Here is a 21,918-nt window from a genome sequence, read left to right as displayed (position 1 = left end):
ATGTATTAATATGATCCATATGTTGTACAAACTGAATGATTTATTACTAAATATTAGAAGGATCATGACTATCTGACTTCAATAACGAAAAAACCCCACACACTTACCTCTAATTCTTTTTCCTTGGCAGCCAGTAATTCTTTATGTCTTTTTATGCAAGCCAAGCGTTCCTTCTGTTTGTCTTCATAGTGCTGAAAACGTTGTTTACTGTTTTCCACTTCTGAGTCAGCTTGGTTTAATTCATCCTGTTTAGAATAAATCAAGATTTGGTAAGTGAACTGTTTGAGGTGGAATCCTAAGCATCTCCCTAATGTTTACTGACTTATCACAGATAATTATGTTGCTTTTAACACTGTCTAATTCATGTTGCTTTCAGTGAGACTAGTCCTTCTAATATCCAGGTGCTATAACAGCAACTTATCAGAGAAGTCTTCTCAGTTCTGACAAGAACATAATAAATGCTCGTAATGATTTTAGGGATCATATCTTGAGGGGATGTTTTAATCTTAGAAAAAAAAGCCACCCTTTCTCCTAAACCTCCAAAAACTACATTTATTTTGTACACTACATTCTAGCCAGAACTTCTGATGTCTGTGTGACATCAATTGGAACTGCATTTCCGTGTGAAAATTCAGTATCTTGCTATACCTATAACGTGATGTAGACTATAGCAATTTCTGTACTATGTAAGTGTTGATACAGTTGAAGTCGTATCATATCTTTCCAGAGAAGCAAAGAGGTATAAAGAATGACATAAATTAAACAACAATTTTCTTCCTCATCCCTGTCAATTTAACAGTTCATCTTAAAAAAAAGGCAACAAAAAACCTCACCATCACCTTCCCCTCAAAAAATAAGCCAACCAAATAAAGCTTCAAAACCACAAACAAGAACACCAACTGTGACCAAAAGTAATGAAAGCTCTTACCTTTCCTAATCCTGCCTTAAAGCCACCACTTGCTATACGCCAAGAGTTCATCAAACAACTGCAGAACCCACAGCAGTACATCTAATAGAAAATTCTAAGTGACCAGTTATGAACCTTCTCAGCTAGGCCTTATCAGAAACAAACCAATAAACTAAAACAACAAACGTGGTGCAGTAAAAAGGAAAGTCAAGGAAACTATTCTTCTTTCCTTTTAAGTCCATGACTAAAAATACCTGGAGCAACTACACTTAACAATCAGCGTTATCTTCAAAATACTGCCAAGTTTATTTCTTGACATTCTCTAGATGTAATGCTTTATTTTCATAAGTAGACCTTAAATGCATCAGGAAGAAGCATACTCTTGCCTCTGCCTCCTTTTAATCTCATTCCCAATGTCATAAAAAGGCATTGCATTAAAAATACAAGAATAATTTATTGCTACCTTAATTGGGCCAGCAATTTCTTCTACTTGATGAACTTTTTCTTTCATTTCTTCCAATTTTTTTTCAGCTACCTGGAGAATACTTTTCAGTTCTTCCATTTTCTTGCTTTGTTGCTGCATGTCTTTTATTACAGATTCCATCTTACCCTTATTTTCTTGAACTTCATCTTCCTGTCAAAATGTATTAAAATGAAGAATAATAAAAGGAGACGTACATTTGCAAAGCACTGTACAAGATTTTTATTTTATTACTGCTCCAAGGGTACAAGATTACATGCAAGTACTCTGTAACTCTAATAAGAATATGAACAGCTCAATGAGGTTGTCACTAAAGCCCAAAAGAGACTGACACATCTTGTAGCAGACCATTACATCAAATAGCAAAAGCAGGATTTCCTAATTACCTGACTGAAAATTAAGGAGACTTTATTTGGGAGCTGTGATGAAAAGACTTTTGTGAAGACTTAGACATGCTGATATTTTACTACAGTAATTTTTTTAAACAAAAGAACAAGATAACCTCCCTCTGGATCTGTGACAGAATATATGCATTCTGTATACGAAGCAATAAAGAGAAGAATAAGTGGATCATCATGTTCCCTAGACAATTCTGCCACTCGTAATGAATTATCATCATACATACTTTCTGATTTGAAAAGATAGATATTCTGAAATGTGGGAAAAAAGATCTAAATGAAAGCTTGTATTGCTAAGATTCTTTTTCACAATCGGACAATTGTGAAATCAAGGTAGCAACGAAAGACAAATATCAAGTGAAAGAACAGCAACTAACACACAGTAGTGGTCAGAAAGTTCAGAAAACAGGAAAACAACAAAAATCCAAGAAAGCAGTGAGAAGCAAATATGTAAATCTACCAGCTGCATTAAGACCATTATCAGGAGCAATGGTAAAAATTTTTATGTTCAAAACACAAGTGTCCAATAATTTTCAAACAGGAAGATATTCTCCTGCATTAAGGTATCAGATTATTTTTCCAACTCACCGGAAGGGTAAAGAATATCCTTTTATAAAACCCAACAGAACTCGTTAATCTTGAAAAGAGGAAACCCTACAAGACCTTACAGAATTTGAGTAAATTTTGAAACTTATACGTCACTTGTACACACATGCTGAAAGACTCAAAAAGTACGAGTTTGTGCTGACATCACAAGTGACATCACTGATCCCAGTGAGGAAACTGCATTTTAATTGAAACAACTTTAGTCAGGATTTTGTTAACATATATCAGAGTGATTCTCAAAATTTAAATCTTGGCCACCTATACACTAGGTTATTACAGAGCAATAGCTGAAATTCATGGCCACAATTTCACTAATCACAATAGATTTTCAAACTTTTTTTGGTGTTCTTTCTTAAAATGAATGCACAGCAGTCTAAGAACACATAGATACAAATAAGAACTTTGAAAAAGCCATCATACTACCATGATCCTTCCATAGGGTGATATCTGAACTTCAGAACTGATGCACAGTGAAGCTGCAGCAAAGCAAGAAATGGGGGGTTCAGGGCAGAGCAGAAATGCTGGGACAGAAATTCTGCTCCAGAGTGGCCTATACCTGCACTTTGATGGTGCCACTTCTGACCTCCAAACCTACAGCACTACTGCTCCGCAGAGTTTTACAGCACTGCAGGTCTGGAATGAGGAAAGAAAATGCAGGAAATATCCCTTTACAACACCACCTTACCTTCCATAGACCTGCAGTGTTATTGCTTTGAAAAAGGGCAGAAGTAAGAGAGAAGGAAAAGAAACAAAACAAACCACACACCAAAACCAAACCTGTCCAAAAATAAGTAACATCATGAAATCATGCCACTGACATAACTGTAGACATTCTGTAAATTGGTACATTTTTCAGTGTTTATCCAACTCGTACACTACTTGAAATCTACAGTATTTACTTATTTCAAAGCACTGCCAACAATAAAAGACATTGTTTCGTATCCTTATTAGACATAATATGATATTCTATTCTTACTAGTGTACGGATGTCCACTGATTGGTGTTCTTCCCTATTTTCAAGATCGGCTATTTCTGCATTTGTTCTTCTTATTTTTACCTGAAACAGAAAATAAATATTCTTAAGCTTATCTAAAGAGAAAAGTTCACATTTGTTCATTTAAGTCAACACAGAAAGCAAGATATTTGGTCTTTTCATTTCATTAGTGTCAACAAAATAGAGAATTCTTCCCACTTACCTACAGAATCTGTTTTTACAAGATATAACTGAAAATCACATACACTTTAAATCATTAAGTTATTACTGCATTTCCATTCAATATGACAACTGAATAAAATATACTTTATTTTTCCTTTTGATATTTATCTTTAGCAATTGGAGTCTACATGTCAGGAGGTTTTTTTGCTGGTTCTTCTTTGTAGTTTATTGAATATAACCTTATATAGTATGTATTATCTTACATTGCCAAACTGTAAGATCATCGGCCACCACAGATACATATCCTATCTAGAAGTACTGGAAAACAAAGAAAGACGACTAATAGTTGTGAAATGTTTTATAATGAAATTAAAAGAAAACTTCATATTCAGCATATTAAAATGGATTAAGAATATAAATGAAAAGCGTGAAGAGAAACAAGATTCTAGGAATGAAGAGGTGAGACTCAACAGAAAAAAGGAGAGGGAAGAAGGGAAATGAAAGTTGCATGAAATATTGCAACAACTTCCTATTTGTGCCAAAAAAGCAGTAGAAATTGGTGAGATTTAGCACAAGAGGAAAAAGAAAGATACCATACAGTATACGGCACATGCTGGGACTGATGTGACTTCTATCGTTCTGTTCTAAACGATGAACAAAAGTAAACAACATGAAAGATAACAAAAGAAGGATAAACAAACAACAAAACTAGAGGTAAACATTAAAAACTATCATCCACAAAAAAAAAAATAACTAGAAGTCAGTAACAGGGAAAGACTGACCAGGTACAGTGTTAACTTTTAGAAACTATTTTTACCTGTAGCTCTTTTTGGTGTCGTTGATGACCATGAAGATGCCCTTCATTCTGCCTGATCTCATTTTCAATGGAATATAAACACTCCTGAGATGCTCTCAACTGTGCCTTTTTGTTTTCAATTTCTTTCTCCAAGTGACTTTATAAACAAAGTGATATTGAGATATTATATATTACACAGATATTATCTATTGCACACACAGAAACACACAAATAAAATTTCAATGCATGACAAGACAAAGGGTAAAAATGCACTCCCCTTAAAAAAAAAAACAAACAACAGTCTGAAGTTTGCTATGCACTGGATGTTTTCAGCGATCAGTAAAGAAACCTCAAAGCTCTACAGCAGAACTCATGGTTAATAACCAGCAGAGAGATGCTTGATGGTCCTAGTTCAATGCCCAACAGATCAACCATTTCTGTAATTTGAATCATCTCCAACCCCTGTTTGCAATTTCCGCAAACAGGTCAAGTGTTTGAAGTAAACAGTGATAGAAATACTGCTCCACCTTGAGAGAAAAGAAATACTTTAACTATGGCAAAACACTTCCAGTCAGAGAGAAAATATATTAATGAGATACAAAAAAATATTTTATATAGTCTCATACTTTTCTTTCTACAAAGAACGGCATGACCAGAGACTTCCATCAGTAATTCAGTTTGTGGTAAAACTATTTGAAATGCGAAAGAAAGGTATTTCTTATTACTATTTACAGATGGCAAAACTTTGACAGCATCTTTCACCCCTGCAAAAAAGGGAAACCTTACTAATATTACATTTAAAATATCATTTAATATAAGTGTTTCATTCAACTTTTGTTATAGGTGCATAAAATGGACTGATCAAGTCTGATGCAGAATCAGCGTTTAATAAATTATATTATTCCAAATAAATGTGTCATTGCTTTAGGCGAAGTTCTGAAGGATGGCTGGGGAATTATGAAGACATTTTTCCTTTTTAACTGGCCTAAATCATTCCCCCTTAGCAATGTTGGTAATGAAATGCCTATAACACTTTGAAAATTGAGATAATCTTTGAGTGAAGTTCGTTATAGAGCAATACGAATAAAATACAGTGAACTGACATATTTAAAACTTTGAGTTTATAGAAACAGATTCAACACTCAATTCAGTCTACACTATCAGCTATTAACACTGAAATTGAAATATTTACTTAATATGTCTGCAGTATAATCTGAGCCTCAAAATAAAAGCATTCTCCTGTCACAAAATTGCTAGGCGACAGTTCAAGTTTCTAAGCTTCCAAATATGTTTGCCTTTTTAAACTACTGTTTTGAAAGTAATAAGAAAATAAATAAATAAATAAATTTTAAAAGGGGTGGAAGAAGTGTAGTTTATCAGAGATACCTACACCATGAATTAAGTCAAAAGCCTGAAAAAACACAGATGCAAAGTTTGAAACCAGTAGGACTATGTGTGCCAGCATAGCTTTGGTTTCAATAATCAGGCTTCCTTTGGAGTAAACCATGAAACCGCTATTCAGTTATTAGATTTTTAAAGAAACACCTTTGATTCCATGCACTTTTTCAGCAAGCATAAAATAAAAAGGAAGGCAGATTCCCTGGAGTATTCAGCTCAGCACTTTCTCGGCAAGATTTACAAGCTGAAAAATATTTAGGTGCAAGTCAGGTTTGTACCTATGACAGAAAGGCATTGAAATGAAGATGTTTTCCAGAATTCTTAGAAAGGAAGGATAAATCTTAAAAACAAAACAAAACAAACTGGAGAGTATTGAGTATTATATATGCAAAGAGATAAATACGCAATTCCACTCTTCACGTCAACATGTGCACTTTTCACAAATACAGTGTTACAAGATGCTGACCTTATTTCTGCTTCAACATCTTGGCTTAGGAACTTGGGTCTGAGGTAATCAGAAGAGTAATATCGTCTTTCAAATACTTGATCACCTTCAGCAGTGAAAGCTTCTCGACAATTCTTTGGGGGACGATTAGACTGCATTACTTCCCGAGCTCTACGGCTACTCTGAAAAATACAATGTCCTTATCATACCAATAGAAAAGCAACCATAATTAAAGACATCAATTTAAAACCTGTCTAGAAGTTGTGATCTAGAAATAATTTCATTTCCTAATGAAATATAAGAAACATAGTAATAAAAGGATGTGAAAGAAATTACAGTGTCAATAATCTGATTTTCTTAGTTGAATAACACACTTGTCTTCTCAAAAAACTCAGTTTAGTTGCCCATCACTTTTACCATATTACAAATTTATCTTCATTCTAAGTTCTGTAGTCTGATCAGTCCTTTAAAATTAACCATGGGAAAAAATAAATCACCAAGCAAAAGGTCACTATGCACATTTAATTATCAAAAGTCGAATACATACATAGGAAACAATGTTCCAAAACAAGCCGTGAAGTACATCAAACAATATTCAAAGTCATTAAAATATTTTTATCATGATCAAAAAATACATTGCTACCAAAATAGTATGTAATCTTAATTCAACACCAGTTGATAGTCACCTCATTCAAATCCTACTTAATAACTGATTATTGCTGTCTTTTTTTATTTTACCAGACTCTATCTACAACTATGTTTCTTTGCCCTTTCTGATCTCAAATGTTTTAACTGCGCAGAGTTCAAAGGAGATCTGGTTGTTGTGGTAGGCAAAAAATAAATTAGGCTGTGAATGCTAAGAGGCAGCTCATAATAAGAGCGGGTGGTTGAATAGCCAAAAAAGAACTTTCAAACTCTCAAGCACAAGTCTGCTACAGGTACAGCTGGTACCCAGCTACCAGCTGCTGTGGGGCCTAGTTGCAAATTTTGGTAACACCCAGACTACACAAAACTGACACATCTGGAAGCCAACAATTAGTAAAGCAACATATGAGAGAGACTGAAGTTAGGAGACCAATCACACCCACATGGACAATTTAGACTGGGAAACTAGAGCACTAAGAGGCCCAGAAAGGTGGTGGTGAACATCCCAGAAACAAACAAGGAGGATCCTGGAAACCCCAGGGAGAGATCTGTAGAGACAAATCCCAGGGAACACCCAGGGATCTAGGCCTGTAACAGCCCACACAGGTATCTGTGAGCAGCTGCATAACAGGAACCAATACATTTTCTGCCCAACCCTCCTGGAGCAGCAGTGATCTATCTGCTGGGGACAGGAGTTGAGACTCATGAAGGTTGTACTGGGCATGGGCAGGGAAACAAGCAAGTGTGTGGAAATGAGAGCAAGTGCTCTAACCTTGCTGGTTCTTAAATAAATCCCAGTATCCAAATCCATCCACTATGGGTTGTCAGTTTACTCTCTTGACAACGACTGAAAATTGCATTTGAGAGTTTGCCATGGAATGGCAAGAGGGCATTACTGGGACCCCTCCAGTGGAAACATCAATGTGTGTGCACTGCACTGTAACACTGATAACTGATACAGTCAGGGTTTGCTTGAGCCATCAGCGTCCTTACCTCTCCCCAGAGGGAAAAGAACAAAATTAAAAACAAACAGCAAAACCAAACACAAAACAAACAAAACAAAAAACAAAACAAACCAAAACAAACAGACAAAACCAAAACAAACTCCCACATCTTTCTCTTTTGTCAGTTACAGGCACTATCAGTGAAGGTATCGTATCCACTCCATAAAAAGAGAAAATGCTTTTCTTTGAAGACCAATAGGAAGTGGAGAGTCTTACTTTAATCAGCAGGATTGTTTCTATACCCCTCACATCAATCAAACAATTGGCAACCACTGCGTGATCTATTTCCAACGCTGTGAGAACCGATGGAAATTCTGGATGAAAAACTCCTCTGAAAAAAACACCATTCATAAAGCACACATTAGAAACTTTAAAAAAAATATGTTATTAGTTGAAAAGAACTATTTATAATAATATGAACCATGAAGACTAAGCAATAAAATTCAAAACATAACTCACCTGTGTCTAACATCATAAATTTCATTCTGAAACTTATTTACAATTATTTGAGGTCTGTGTCCATGTGGATAATACTCTGCCATTAGTTTTTGAAGAGTTCTCTCATCACTATGATTATCACAGCAAAATGCCTGAACTAGGCTCTTTAAACAAGATTCAACAGCCAAGGTCAGTTCTGCATCCTTTGGATGAATGAAAGCACCTAAATAAACGTAAGAGACAACACTTCAGAAGCCGTGTTCCATAACAAAACATGCAGTAGTGCATTTTTAACACTCAAGGGTTTTACTTCACTGTGTTATAGGTACAGCTGTTTTTAAAGAGTCTAAAATAAACTTTTCTTACATGAAGAAATAAAAATTAATAAGTTAACTAAAAGAACAAAGAACTCCACAACAGACAAGCTACCTTGAGAACACAGACGCATAATTTCTCTTCCTATAGATACACCTATACATATTCAGGGGCCTACATTTTCTTCCAAGATCTTTGACAAGTTACTGCTAACTTCCACTAAGGTGTCAATTTTATGGCAGCTCAGCAGGAGTATATCAAGGCAACAATTCCTTATCTACAATTTAATGCTTGAAGGGTGAAGGCAGAGAAACAACTATGCTGCAAGTTAAACAGACATGAAGATTTCCATTATATAGCTTGTCTTCAGTAGCAGGTGTGTTTCCATGTTCTCATGCTGAAGGCATTACTCCCATTCACAAGCTGAAAACAGGATTCACTGTCAGAGCTGGTCAAAAATCAAATGAAACCAAACTTTCTACAAAAATCTCAGTTGGTTCTGTCTGAACTGTTCCACACAGAGCATCTCAAGTTTGACAAAGCTCACAAGTCAAGCACTGGACATTTCGAACAAAGTCTGTCTGAGAGTTGGACAGTGCTGACATTCCCAAGGAACGAGCAGACAAAGCACAAGCATCTGCTGCTTAGAGGGGGTGAAGGAGTCAGAGAGGTGCAATGAAAGTTTACCATTGTAACTACATAAAATACCTTAACAAAAACAGCTGGAAAATGAGGAAAAACAGTAACTAACTAGTTAGCGTGATAAAAAGGACAGAAGCAAAAGATAACCTACCAGGATAAAACCTTTAGCCCAGGAAGTACAGAAGAAAGTTATTTAAGGTATCTGAAGCTCCTTAAAGAACAAGTAGTTTTTCTAAAAGATCACTGTTTATATTAGCAGCCATGCAGCAAATCCCATGAGGAAATACCATCTTTTTCAGCAGCTATTCTTACCTAAAGGTCCGACAGGTTTGTGTTTGAAGCGCCCTTGCCTATAGGCTGTTTCAACTGCTTCAAGAAATGCTGGTACATGTGGTCCAAACCTTTTCAAGGTATTTGTTTTACTATCTTTCAGCTCTCTCAGATGTTTCTGCTTGGCATCTAGTGCTTGTTTCGCCTCAAAGTCTTCTCTCCTAAGAGAACAGAATTTTTTTCAGTAGCAACAGCTTATGAAGCCTTAATTTGATTAAAACAAAGTCTCATTTTTCAAGTACAAATAGGACAGTGCATCAAGACTTCAATACTTCAATCTACAGCCAGCTACACACATGCCAAAATATTTTCATAGTTTCAAGAAACATGAGACAAAAAAGCAAGCAGGAAAACTACTACTTTGCAACTGTTTTACAAGACTTTTTTACTTCTAATTATATATTTCCATTTCATTGTCTTCTACAAAGGTCTGGAACATAACACAGAGTAACTGCAGGTTACAATAACTGATAAAATATATTTAAACTAATACATCAAGTGCAATAAGCAACCATTTTCAAATCTCTTAAGACAATAAATGACAACATCACCATAATCCTGTCTGGTAATCATTGTTCAAGTTCACGTTTCCAAATCAAAGCCAAAGAGTGCTTTGTTTTTCTGCCTCAGGTATGGGCTAAATTGGTATTTTAACCACTTGCTTCAAAGTCTCTATAAATTTGTCTTAAATTATAGATATAACAATTATCCTTGCAACTTGAAAGTAAAACAGTTATATTCAAAACGTGTAACTTACCTAAGTCTTGTATGTTCTTCCTTACACTTATATATAGCTTGCTGAAACTGATCCACCTGTTGACCAATCATTATTTCTTCATTATGGAATGCCTTTAACTGTTCCCTTAAGTGTGCGATTTTCCTTTGTCTTTCCAACTTTTCAGGCTCTGAAACCTGATTCGCACTAGAAAAGATTATACGTCAGTATTTTAAAACCACACTGATGATTTATAAGTGACACCAATTTTGTTTTATTACCTGTCTCATGCAAAAGATTTATGCATCAGAAAGTTATATTTAAGATTCTGTGCATCTACTAGATCTGCAAAGCACCGATACCAAGGTATTTATTTTTTTATTTGTAATCGCACATAACTGTCTTGTTTTGCAACACCATGGAAGCTTGAAAATGTAATTATCACCAACAAGATAGAAAAGCTTTTTTCTACCCAGTTACCTCATCACCTTCTAGTAAAAATCTTGGTAGGCAAAGAAGCAGGATCAGAAATATTTAAATATTTAAGTGGACCCTGCTAAAGTTTAAATCAGTATTTTCTGTTACTGCAGATTTTCTCATTAATCAGAAGAGCTCACTCTCTGCACTTCCATGCCTTAATAAACATACGCTGTAATCATTATATCCATATTTACCTTCTTTTCAATTCTTCAATTCGTTTACGTAGCTGTTCATCGTCTTTTCCCAGACGTTTTAACTCAGTTTGGGAACGATTATAAAGTACCTATGAAGGAAATACAATACAGTAGTTTAATAAATAGAAACAAGAAAAATTTCAAAAATAACTACAGTTTTGAGGAAATAAACACTAAATTGAATCAAAACAGACAAACATAATTTGAATTTCAAGAATGTGAAAAAGCAATAGCACAGTTAACATGAATCATATTTATTTTTACCTAAGCTTAACACTGCTTAGCACTTGTGTAAATATATAAGCCCCATGGCCCCCAAACAGAAACTACTTGCAAGTCAGGCAGGAAATTGCACCTATTTGAACAACACTATGGATTTTGGAAGCCCAGACACAGATGGAGAAGTATATATGGGTAGAACACGGATGAGATTAGAGCTTTAAGTTGGTATGAACTTTGAAAGTTCTTTTTGCCTACCTCAGCTTCATTGACTGCTTTTCTTCTTGCCTGCACATCAGCCTTTAAAGACACACACTGAGGATGCAGGGCTTGTGCTTCTTCATTTATTGTTATTAACTTGTCTTGTATTGCTTTGTACTTTTCTTCTGCTTCCTTCACTTTTGCCTTTGGTGCAAAAAGAGAACGATACACAAAGAGTAATTAAGCAAAACCTCTTAATGCTGTAGAAGAAATATCTCTCAAAAGAACCCATCTGACATGTCTCATTTAGGTTTTTTTGCTAATAAAACATAAAGCAAGTCATTGCCACTAAGGATAGGCCAAGATGAAAACTACTAAAGGAACATACTCAGGAAACCAAAGGGCTACCAAATCTGTGAAGTAAGCAGCAACCTTCTTTTCTAACTCATGGTTTATTCAAACATAGGACTTTTAATACAATAAGGCTAAATACCATGATATGGAAAGAAGCAAAACCAGTATCTGGACAATGTTCCATCAACACTACATAGACATGTTCAGCCATAAAGTAAAAATGCCTCAATTGTAAAATAAATAGATACTTTTTCTTTTTTTTAAACATTGTCATGGTTTAATCTCAGCCAGCAACTAAGTACCACACAGCCGCTTGCTCACCCCTCCCCGGTGGGATGGGGGAGAGAATCAGAAGGGTAAAAGTGAGAAAACTCGTGGGCTGAGATAAAGACAATTTAATAAGTGAAGCAAAGGCTACACATGCAAGCAAAGCAAAACAAGGGATTCATTCACTGCTTCCCATCGGTAGGCAGGTGTTCAGCCATCGCCAGAACAGAACGGCTCCATCACGTGTAACATTACTTGGGAAGCCAAATGCCATAACTCTGAGTGCCCCTGCTTCCTCCTTCTTCCTCCAGCTTTTATACTGATCATGACATCATATGAAATGGAATATGTTTGGCCAGTTGGGGTCAGCTGTCCTGGCTGCATCCCCTCCCAATTTCCCATACACCTGGCATGGTGTGAGAAGCTGAAAAGTCCTTGACTACTTAGTGACATCTAAAACACCACTGTATTGTCAACATTACTCTCATTCTAAATCCAAAACACAGCACTACACCAGCTACCAGAAGAAAACTAACTCTATCTCAGCTGAAACAAGAACATTACAAATATAAAAAAAAGAAAAATGAGTGCCAATTCAGAAACTTTGGAGAAGGTGTTTTAATAGACTGAAAACTTCAAAATAACGATGCCTAGTGTTTCACTACAAAAGATATATTTCATATGTGTATCTGAATGCTTGGCAAAATTATTCTTTCTTGCTACCTACTTAAGTCTTCAGTACCTTTTAAAGAGTCTGTTAAATTTCCAGATGTCTCCTGAAATCAGATACTGATCTTTCTACAGGCAATGATACCCAAGAAAACCTATATGACAGATCTCTGAAAGATGCTCCAGTGTTACAGAGGTAGATATCAAGTAAGTACTCTCAACAACAAAACCATTTCAAATACTGTTAACTGGTATTTGCAATGCTAGTCATTTCAAATTCCCAATCAAAAAAATAACGCTTACCTCAAACAAAAGTATCAGCATGAAAACCACACACACTTACCCCTACTAAACAACACAAAACAAAATGCCCTGATATTATTATCCAATTAAATGTGGAATGCAAATGTTACCGTTAAGTTTTAGGTGGCTAAAAGGTATACAAATGTAAATGTTCTTAGGCATTTGTGAAAAAGTAAAATGGCCAGTTTCCATAGCTTACAAGCTAAAGGACAATCATAGTTCAAATATTATTTTTATTCTTGAGTAAACAAGCCAAAACTAGAATGACATACAGTCTAAACCATATATATACCTGGCACTCTTCTAGCTTCTGAACAAACTTCTCTGTATTTTCTTCCTCAGCTCTGATGCCTTCTTTGATGGGCTGTATTTCTTTTTCCATCTCACTCACCTAAACAGAAGCATCTATTATCATTTTTCAGAATGTCTGCAGCAGATTGGGAATAACTTGAAGTACATTTCATAATAAGGAAACATATTTTAACAAGACATTTACCACTGCCCATGCCATTTTATGTTTCAAATCTTCAAGATGATTTCGCAACTCATTCACAAACCCGAAGCTTTTGTAACGTTCCTTTTTTTCAAAATAAAGCTGCTTAAGTTCTTGAAGACGCTTAAAAAAAGAGAGATTCAAACATGAATGCAAAAATTGCAATATAATATGAAATCTTAGTAAGATTTTTTTAATTTCATGTTACTGAGACCTAATCAAATCAAAACTATGTGTTTTAACTCTTATAGTTATTTCAGTGCTCAATCTGTACTAATAATTATTTCAGCTTTTACATACCTCTACTCCTTGTTCTATCTGATTACACGTATTCTCTTTAGTTTTCATAATAGATGAATAATCTTCTTTCATTTGTTCCAGCTGAGTTGCCTTCATAAAAAACTATAAAGGAATAAAAAGATACAGATGTCAGATACAGCGGCTTATCTAAGCGAACTTTAATTATCACAAAAAGACAAAAATCTCTACACATGCTGAGTGATACCTAAAGTAAAATAACTGGTGGGGTAATTCTGAATAATGAACTCAGCAGTGTCCTATTTTTTTTTTTTAATTTATCAATGTCTTTAGAGAAAATAAACTAAAAAAAAAGGTTTTGTAACTGGATGACTGCTATAATAATGTTTCAGCTGGTATCTACATAGTGCCAAGGCCTTCTGTTTCTCACCCTGCCCTCCCTGTCGGGGTGTGCAAGAGGTCTGGAGGGGCTACAACCAGGCAGACAACCCCAACTAATCAAAGGGATATTCCATCCCAGAACACATCATTGCTGTAGTTTAACCCCTGCTGGCAACTAAACACCACGCAGCTACTCACTCTCCCAGTGAGACTGGGTGTAGAACTAGACAGGTAAAAGTGAGAAAACTCGTGAGCTGAGATAAAAACAGTTCAGTAAAGCAAAAGGCATGAATCCAAGCAAAGCAAAACAAGGAATTCATTCAGTACTTCCCATCAGCAGGCAAGTGTTCAGCCATCTCCAGGAAAGCTGGGCTCCATCACACGTAACGGTTACTTGGGAACACAAAAACCATCACTCCAAATATCACCCCCTTCCTCCTTCTTCCCCTACCTTTTTATTGCTGAGCATGACATTGTATGATGTGGAATATCCCTTTGGTCAGTTGGGGTCAGCTGTCCCAGCTGTGTCTCCTCCCAACTTCTTGTGCACCCCAAACCTACTTGCTGGTGGGATGGCGTGAGGAGCAGAAAAGGCCTTGACTCTGTGTAAGTACTGCTCAGCAATAACTAAAACATCCCTGTTTACAGCACAAAACCAAAACATACCCCATACCAGCCACTATGAAGAAAATTAACTCTACTCCAGCCAAAACCAACAGAGTCACGCTCAGCAATACAGAGGTTTAGGGGGCTTAGGCATCTCTTCTGCAGGAACCAGCTGGGCACTGGTCTACCCAGGTGAAGAGGCGAGTGATTGCCTTCACATCTCCTGTTTTGTCTTGCCATCTTTCTCTCTACTTCCAGCTTTTCCTTCATTTTTTAAATAATTTCTCTCTCAATCCACAAATTTTCCAGCTTTTACTCTTCCTTTCCCCTTCTCCCATCCCAAGTGCAGGGAAGGGAAGTAAGCGAGTGGTTGTGTAGTGCTTAGTTGCTTACCTGAATTAGCCCACAACAGGTCACTGAAATTCAGAATTCTGACTTTTTTTATCCTCCAAATGCCACCTCTAAAGATTTGAAATCAGTATTTTAATGTTTAATCAAACAGTTCAATGATTTTTCTTACCTTGTACTTGTCGCCTTCATTTTTAGACTGCAAAAAGTGCTTACTCATTTCTTGGGTTAGAACAGACACAGGATTATCTACCTGTAAAATAAATTACTTTATTTTCATTTTAAGTAAAAAAGTTCTCAGGTAACTGCATATCCATGAAAGTTAGTAAATCATCTCACTGTTCCATGTCCAGCAATTTTGTAATAAGCTGAGAGAAGCAGATCCAGAAATTAAGGTTTCTACTCCTTTTTTAAAGTACAAAAAGCCCATAACAAACAAATGAACAATTTTTAAAAATTCAACTCCATCAAGTACAAACTAGAATCACAACAAGGACAACTAAGAAACTGTCTCCAGGAGAATAACCGACCTCTAGAAAGACAGTGCCTATTCTTTTCCAGTTACTTAATGAGATCAGCATTAGGAATTTTGTCCAATGCTGTTTAATTTCTCATTGCTTAATTGATCAAAGTATTGCATTAAATGCAATGAATTGCCCTATATATTCTTATGGAAGTTTCCACAAAATAAAATCAATCCATGCTAATAGAAGTTTCTATCATTTGAAAGGCTGAATATGTTGAGTATTTTAAACTTCATGTGCACTACCCTTCCTTAATTACTCAAGCAGCAAAAACTTTCGCCACCAAATTTCTGCAACAGCAGAGGTGGACTTCTCTCATTTAATGAAAACGGAACATTGCTTTTCATTTGAAGAATCATAACATCACATGCTGATGTCTTAAACTGCACAGAATTTAAACACTGTAATAATTACCTGTATATTAAAGTGATCCAGTATTCCTACGAGTTCCTCTTTCTTTGAAGAAATTAAGGTCCCTAATGGAGAAAAAGGGAAGGAAAAATACTAATAGGTCCAAATTAAAGAGGCATACAATGCCCTAGACTTTTGTTCAACCTAGTGGTTCTTAGTAAATGTAAAAAAATGAGATTAGTATTTTTGTAAGACAAATTTAGTTCTAAACAAGAAACACTGGTTGCCTGTTTTTTTTAATCTTTCCAATATATTTACATTTATAGAGAAAGACATCTAATTACAGTTCCTCCTTGCCTCTGTGACAGAATTTACATGAATCAGCAAATTTCACAAAAACTACAGAAGACTGAAAACTATGTTCAGCTTCACCACACTAGAAGATTTTCATAAAGACAAATAGTGTATGACTTTACACCATACAGATCCTGTCACAATTGCTTTTGACATGTTAAAATAGCCTTAATCTAAGGTAAACACAAAAAGGCCATCATCCTTGAACGATTAATGAAATGAGAAACATTATCCTTTATTAATATGAAGCCATCTAAAGCAACAAAAACATTTAAAGAGCTAATACTGAGAGCAAAACAAACTACCACCAACCAGATTTGCTTTTCAGTCTATAACTTCTGCTTCCATCCAGGTTAATGTGCTGACTCACAATAATAGAGTCACCATACACTTCTGGTTTAAATGCATCTCTGCCTTGGTTTCGCAGTGTTATGGAAATATCTGCAGAACTAGAAAATAAAAGTAATAAAAAAAAAAACAACTAGAATTAGTTCCAAATCTAAAAAAAGTTAAAAATCAGAACAGTCTAATTTTCCACAAAAAATTGTCATGTCTTGTACAAGTCACAGAGTTGTGGTAAACAGAGTTAAATCCAGTTGGCAGCTGGTCACGACTGCTGTTCCCCAGGGCTCAGGACTGGGGCCAGTTCTGTTTAACCTCTTTATCAATGATCTAGATGAGGGGATAGAGTGCACCCTCAGTAAATTGAGTGAGAGTCTGGAGGGTAGGAAGGCCACACAGAGAGATCTGGACCAGATGGATCATTGGGCTGAGGCCAGTTGTATGAGGTTCAACAAGGCCAAGTGCCAGGTTCTGCACTTGAGTCACAACAACCCCAAGCACGGCTAAAGGCTGGGAAAAGAGTGGCTGGAAAGCTGCCTGGCAGAAAGAGATCTGGGGGTGCTGACTGACAGGCGGCTGAACATAAGCCAGCAGTGTGTCCCGGTGGCTAAGAAGGCCAACAGCATCCTGGTTTGTATCAGGAATAGTGTGGCCAGCAGGACTAGAGAGGTGATTGTGCCACTGTACTGGGTGCTGGTGAGGCCACACCTTGAATACTGCGTTTAGTTTTGGGCCCCTCACTACAGGAAAGACATTGAGGTGCTGGGAAGAGTTCAGAGAAGGGGAATGAAGCTGGTGAGGGGTATGGAGCACAAGTCTGATAAGGAGCAGCTGAGGGAACTGGGGCTGTTTAGCCTGGAGAAAAGGAGGCTAAGGGGAGACCTTATCTCTGTCTGCAACTACCTTTTGTAGCATGGAGGGTGTTGGTCTCTTCTCCCAAGAGAGGAAATAGCCCCAAGTTGCACCAGAAAAGGTTTAGATTGGACATTAGGAAAATTCCTTCACAGAAAGGGTTGTGAAGCACTGCCCGGGGAGGCGGTTGAGTCATCATCCGTGGAGGTGTTTAAAAGATGTGTAGATGAGGTTCTTAGGCACATGGCTTAGTGCCATGACTTGGCAGTGTCAGATTAACGGTTGGACTCATTTATATTAAAGGCCCTTTCCAATGATTCCGTGATTCTAAATTTATGTTGTGTGAGTCAAAACAGCATTGGAGACATATGGCCAGAAAGGCTTCCATTTGACCTGCCTGCACTTTCTCTATGCTTCAGATAAATCATGAGCCAAAAGCAAATAGTTGTGAGAACAGATTTCCCCATCTTCCCTTCCCATCTGAGCACCCCCATCACTAGGCTGTGGAATCAAGCTGCTTTTTGGCTGTTGTCCTCTCCCCAAACTGTCTTTTGTAGAAAACAATTGCTTAGTTTCTACAGCCATCTCTAACCAAAGTAACACACAGCAGAATGCTTAAGGTGTTCTAGAATAGATGAGATGTGGTTTCAATTCTGAATTTATATTTTCTGTTTCTCAAATGAATGTTGAAACATTAAGTTATTATACATAAGGCAGGTACTGCCAACAATTTTACTCCAAATACCTCTGAAAGGAAAAGCCTGGGGCTCTTAGCTACAGCTTTAGGTAAATGTAAACTTTTAAACCTTATCTCCTATATTTTAATTGATTCCCCTAAACATGTTATCATCACTCTTGCAACAGACATGAATCCACCTCCTGCATGTTTAATAATCCACCCGTATGCCAGGGTCTTTATATTGTATATTCATTCATGTCACCAGAAAGACAGAAAAAGAATTAACTTCATTGCTCACAGAACAATTATAACTAGGTTTCTACTTTTTTCTTCTAACAAACTCAGTTCTTCTGTAGGGTATTCAAGTACATCATAGAAAGTGATACACAAGAACCAGACAAGACACAGGACATACTACTGCATTAGCTAGTTCAGAGATAACAGTATGCTACTGGTAAATTACTGGTAAAATATCTGATGTGGTTTTTGTTTCTAGTTTTTTTATTTTGTTGTTGTTGAAATATGGTCTCTTCAGTGTTACACTTTCTATTCAAATCTGGTAGATCCAACAAAAGAACAGAGAAAAACAAAGGTGAACAGAAAACTGACCAGCTAACCTGAATCACAATCACTAAACAACATGTTGAACCTTAATACTAAAAACAACATTTTACTTACTTCTCTCCGTCTCGTACAAACATTTTTAATGAGGAACCTCTATTAGTTGCAGTGGCTTTTCCACCAAGTCCAACAATAAGAGCAGTTAATACAGAACTTTTTCCACCTGTAACAGAAGCATTGAAATTTTTCTAAAAAGAAGTTCTAGCAACTCTTTATCCGGTTCACTCATACTACAATTCTTTGTTTGACTGCTTATGTATTCATGTACAGATTCTGTCTTCTTTGAACCAACATATAAAATAGCAATAACTCTAGAAAGACGTATGCCACGTCCAAGATTCCCCCTAAAAAAAAAAGACACGCAAACAGAAAACAAAGAAAAAAGAAAAAACAAACAAAAAAAAACCCCAATCAACCAAAAATCCCCAAACAAACAAAACCAAACAAACCAATCAACCACGCTGAGCCAAACTTGTTACTTCTATTTAGCAATTTGCATTCAATGAGATGTCCAGTCTCGGGAGGAAAGAACCTCCCGTCCCTTACAAACACAGAGAAAACACATATACATCAGAAGAAATCAAATTCACGTTCCATTTATACAACTATCTGAAAGGTTTTAAGCTCTCATTCAAAATTTACGTTTGATTTTTGAAATTCTCTCTCGAAAAGAAGGGAACTTGCATAAATAAGAATCACTTTCTTCTCCTATAACAGTTTCTACATGACATATACTTGGACGATTACTGTGCATCTAATAATGAACATATGAGTACATTTAGCTTAAATATAAATTTACATACAATTTAGCTATGAAGATTTGTTTTCACATCATCTTTCACAAAAATCTAAATTTAAGACCTAACTTTCTTACCAGCCTTGAACTACTGGGATAGACCTGTCTGGTTCCCAAGTCCAAAAGTTAATCCATCTCCATTCCCAACAGATGGCTAGCAATTATTTTTCAAATAAAAATTACATCTCCTAATGTATTAACAAATGTGTTCTTTGACAAAGAAATGACGCGATTAATACTTACTTCCATTGTTTCCAACAACAAAATTGAGATTTGATCCAAACTGAAAAGGCCCCAACATTGAATGGCACATGAAGTTCTTCAGCTGGATACTTTCAATTATCCCAACTTCCCCTACACTCTAAAGAATTAACAATTAAAACTGGTGGTTTGTATGCATTTTCATGAGATACAGTTTATCTGTTTTAAATATAATGAGAATTCAAATGACAGTACCATATAAAACACTAATGGTTACAAGCTACAAGGAAATACGAAAGCTTTCATGACACTATGAAAAGTTCCTTGCCAAAGCTGATCACTCACCCACAGTAACTTTCAGTTCTCCCCATAATTAACTTAAAATTAACCCCATATAAAATATTAAGATCATAGGTTCTATATAGTTGTCAGAGCAGCAATAAAGTGTATCATAGAAAGATTGTTACTTGAATAATACTATTTGCAAGAATTCTTAGCACAGCTTAGAACAAAGGAAATTAAATCAGATCAGGAAGGGAGAAATGAAACTGAAAGTAGGACAGCATTTCAAACACTAGATTTTTTTTAGACATCTCAAAGTGTCACCTATGCAAAACAAAAGGGTTTGGTACTTTTTTTAGTATATAACTCTTTTTTCTAAGTATTTTCCCTGCTTCTACTACAACCATAAACCAAATATACCATATTTGTATCAAACCAAATATGATTCCTTCATTCCGTTATTTGACAACTACTGTAGTATTCATTCTATAAAACCAAAATACTGTTATTTTATGATCAACGGTTATAACTAGATAACCCTAAAGAAACAAGGTAAGAATGAACTCATACAGAAGTCCAGTCACTACCTGTTGTTTCTTTTATATTGGTTCTACTGAAGCCTACATGCAAGCCAACATGACATTTCAACGTCAACCAAAGGCACAGAACCTTTTTATATCAAGTTTTTCTTATATCTTCCTCCCCAAAACTTTTTAAACAACTTACCGAGAGTAAAGAGAAACTACTATCAGCTGATGACTTCGAATTTTCTTCGTCATTAGACTCATCGCTGTGTTCATTTGTGTATTCTTGTCTCAGCCTTTTTTGAGATCCAGGCTTTGAAATACTTTCTTCCTTTCTCTTACCCATGACTACTGAAAAACAGAAGTAGTGAAAGATTGTAGGTTTCAGTCTTCTACATGTAAACGTATCTACAGACCATAGCACAGACACACCAATATATTTACTTTGGTAAAAGAAACTTTAAGATCAAAGCAAACATTGCAACAAACAAATATTTTTTGGAACTGAAATCTCAGTGAATTTAAGCCTAAGCTTACTATGAAGAAGCTGCATTAGAATAAAAGAAACAATTATTCTAATCAAGCTGAATTTGTTGACTAAAAACAAAATCAAACTTGATTCTGTTTTCCTTGGGATATTTACCAAAACTGATTTCAGTTAGTAATGGAGTTGAAAATTAAGTTACAAGAAGTACATAACTATCATACTATGATCATCATCAGTCATGCTGGTTTGATGAAAGTGAGCTGCACAGCCAAAAATAAAATATATTAATTATATGTGGTTGACAAATGGCTAGAAAATTAACATGCAGAAGACATAAAAGTAGAAATAAAGGAAAATTTAGATTCATAGCATTGTTCCTGTGCTGTTTCTTGCATACAGCCACCCTGTTTTTGTGAGACAGTGTAATGGGATAACAGTAAACAAAATGCTGTCATATTGCTAATGAAGGATAACAATCCTCTATGTAGACAATATACACATATATTTGCTCTACAAACCTATAAATAATTCACAGACTTCCTGAACTAATATTACTGGTCAGAAATGAACCTTGCAAAAGTAACAAGGCCTACTAAAGTCACATGAAACTAAAAAAACAGATATCAAGATCAGTCAAAACCTTGCTTTTTCCATACCTTAGGGCATGGTTTTTATTCCCCAAAAGTACATATTACATTTTTCATACCTAGAGTCCCAAAGCACTACACAAAAGATGACAATTCATACACTTTTGCCCAAAGTAGAAGCAAGTTCATGTTTATACAAAAGCAATCTTTTTATTTGCCAGTATTTAAGTCACTTACTGGTAACTGTCCAAAATAGGCTAAAACTGATA

The 21,918-nt window shown here is 35.9% G+C and overlaps 1 protein-coding gene across 4 annotated transcripts in view; it reads right to left on the bottom strand.

Annotated features, from left to right (window-relative positions):
* SMC6 (structural maintenance of chromosomes 6) overlaps nt 1–21,918 on the bottom strand; it is a 36,528-nt gene that overhangs the window by 10,375 nt on the left and 4,235 nt on the right. For all 4 annotated transcript variants that reach the window (XM_065055839.1, XM_065055838.1, XM_065055837.1 and 1 more), the window contains 20 exons: nt 20,778–20,926; nt 19,812–19,929; nt 18,830–18,935; nt 16,591–16,727; nt 15,988–16,049; nt 15,222–15,302; nt 13,757–13,858; nt 13,460–13,579; nt 13,256–13,354; nt 11,428–11,574; nt 10,951–11,039; nt 10,319–10,483; nt 9,544–9,722; nt 8,296–8,497; nt 8,053–8,167; nt 6,209–6,369; nt 4,366–4,501; nt 3,369–3,449; nt 1,371–1,541; nt 108–245 (listed from right to left, as the gene is read on the bottom strand). In XM_065055839.1, coding sequence (XP_064911911.1) covers nt 108–245; nt 1,371–1,541; nt 3,369–3,449; nt 4,366–4,501; nt 6,209–6,369; nt 8,053–8,167; nt 8,296–8,497; nt 9,544–9,722; nt 10,319–10,483; nt 10,951–11,039; nt 11,428–11,574; nt 13,256–13,354; nt 13,460–13,579; nt 13,757–13,858; nt 15,222–15,302; nt 15,988–16,049; nt 16,591–16,727; nt 18,830–18,935; nt 19,812–19,929; nt 20,778–20,921 — 2,553 coding nt within the window. In that variant the 5' untranslated portion in view covers nt 20,922–20,926. The remainder of the gene's footprint in view (nt 1–107; nt 246–1,370; nt 1,542–3,368; nt 3,450–4,365; nt 4,502–6,208; nt 6,370–8,052; nt 8,168–8,295; nt 8,498–9,543; nt 9,723–10,318; nt 10,484–10,950; nt 11,040–11,427; nt 11,575–13,255; nt 13,355–13,459; nt 13,580–13,756; nt 13,859–15,221; nt 15,303–15,987; nt 16,050–16,590; nt 16,728–18,829; nt 18,936–19,811; nt 19,930–20,777; nt 20,927–21,918) is intronic.

Source organism: Columba livia, chromosome 3 (assembly GCF_036013475.1).
Source record: "Columba livia isolate bColLiv1 breed racing homer chromosome 3, bColLiv1.pat.W.v2, whole genome shotgun sequence".
In the NCBI taxonomy this organism is placed as follows: domain Eukaryota; kingdom Metazoa; phylum Chordata; class Aves; order Columbiformes; family Columbidae; genus Columba; species Columba livia.
This window is presented reverse-complemented; position numbering and strand designations above follow the sequence as displayed.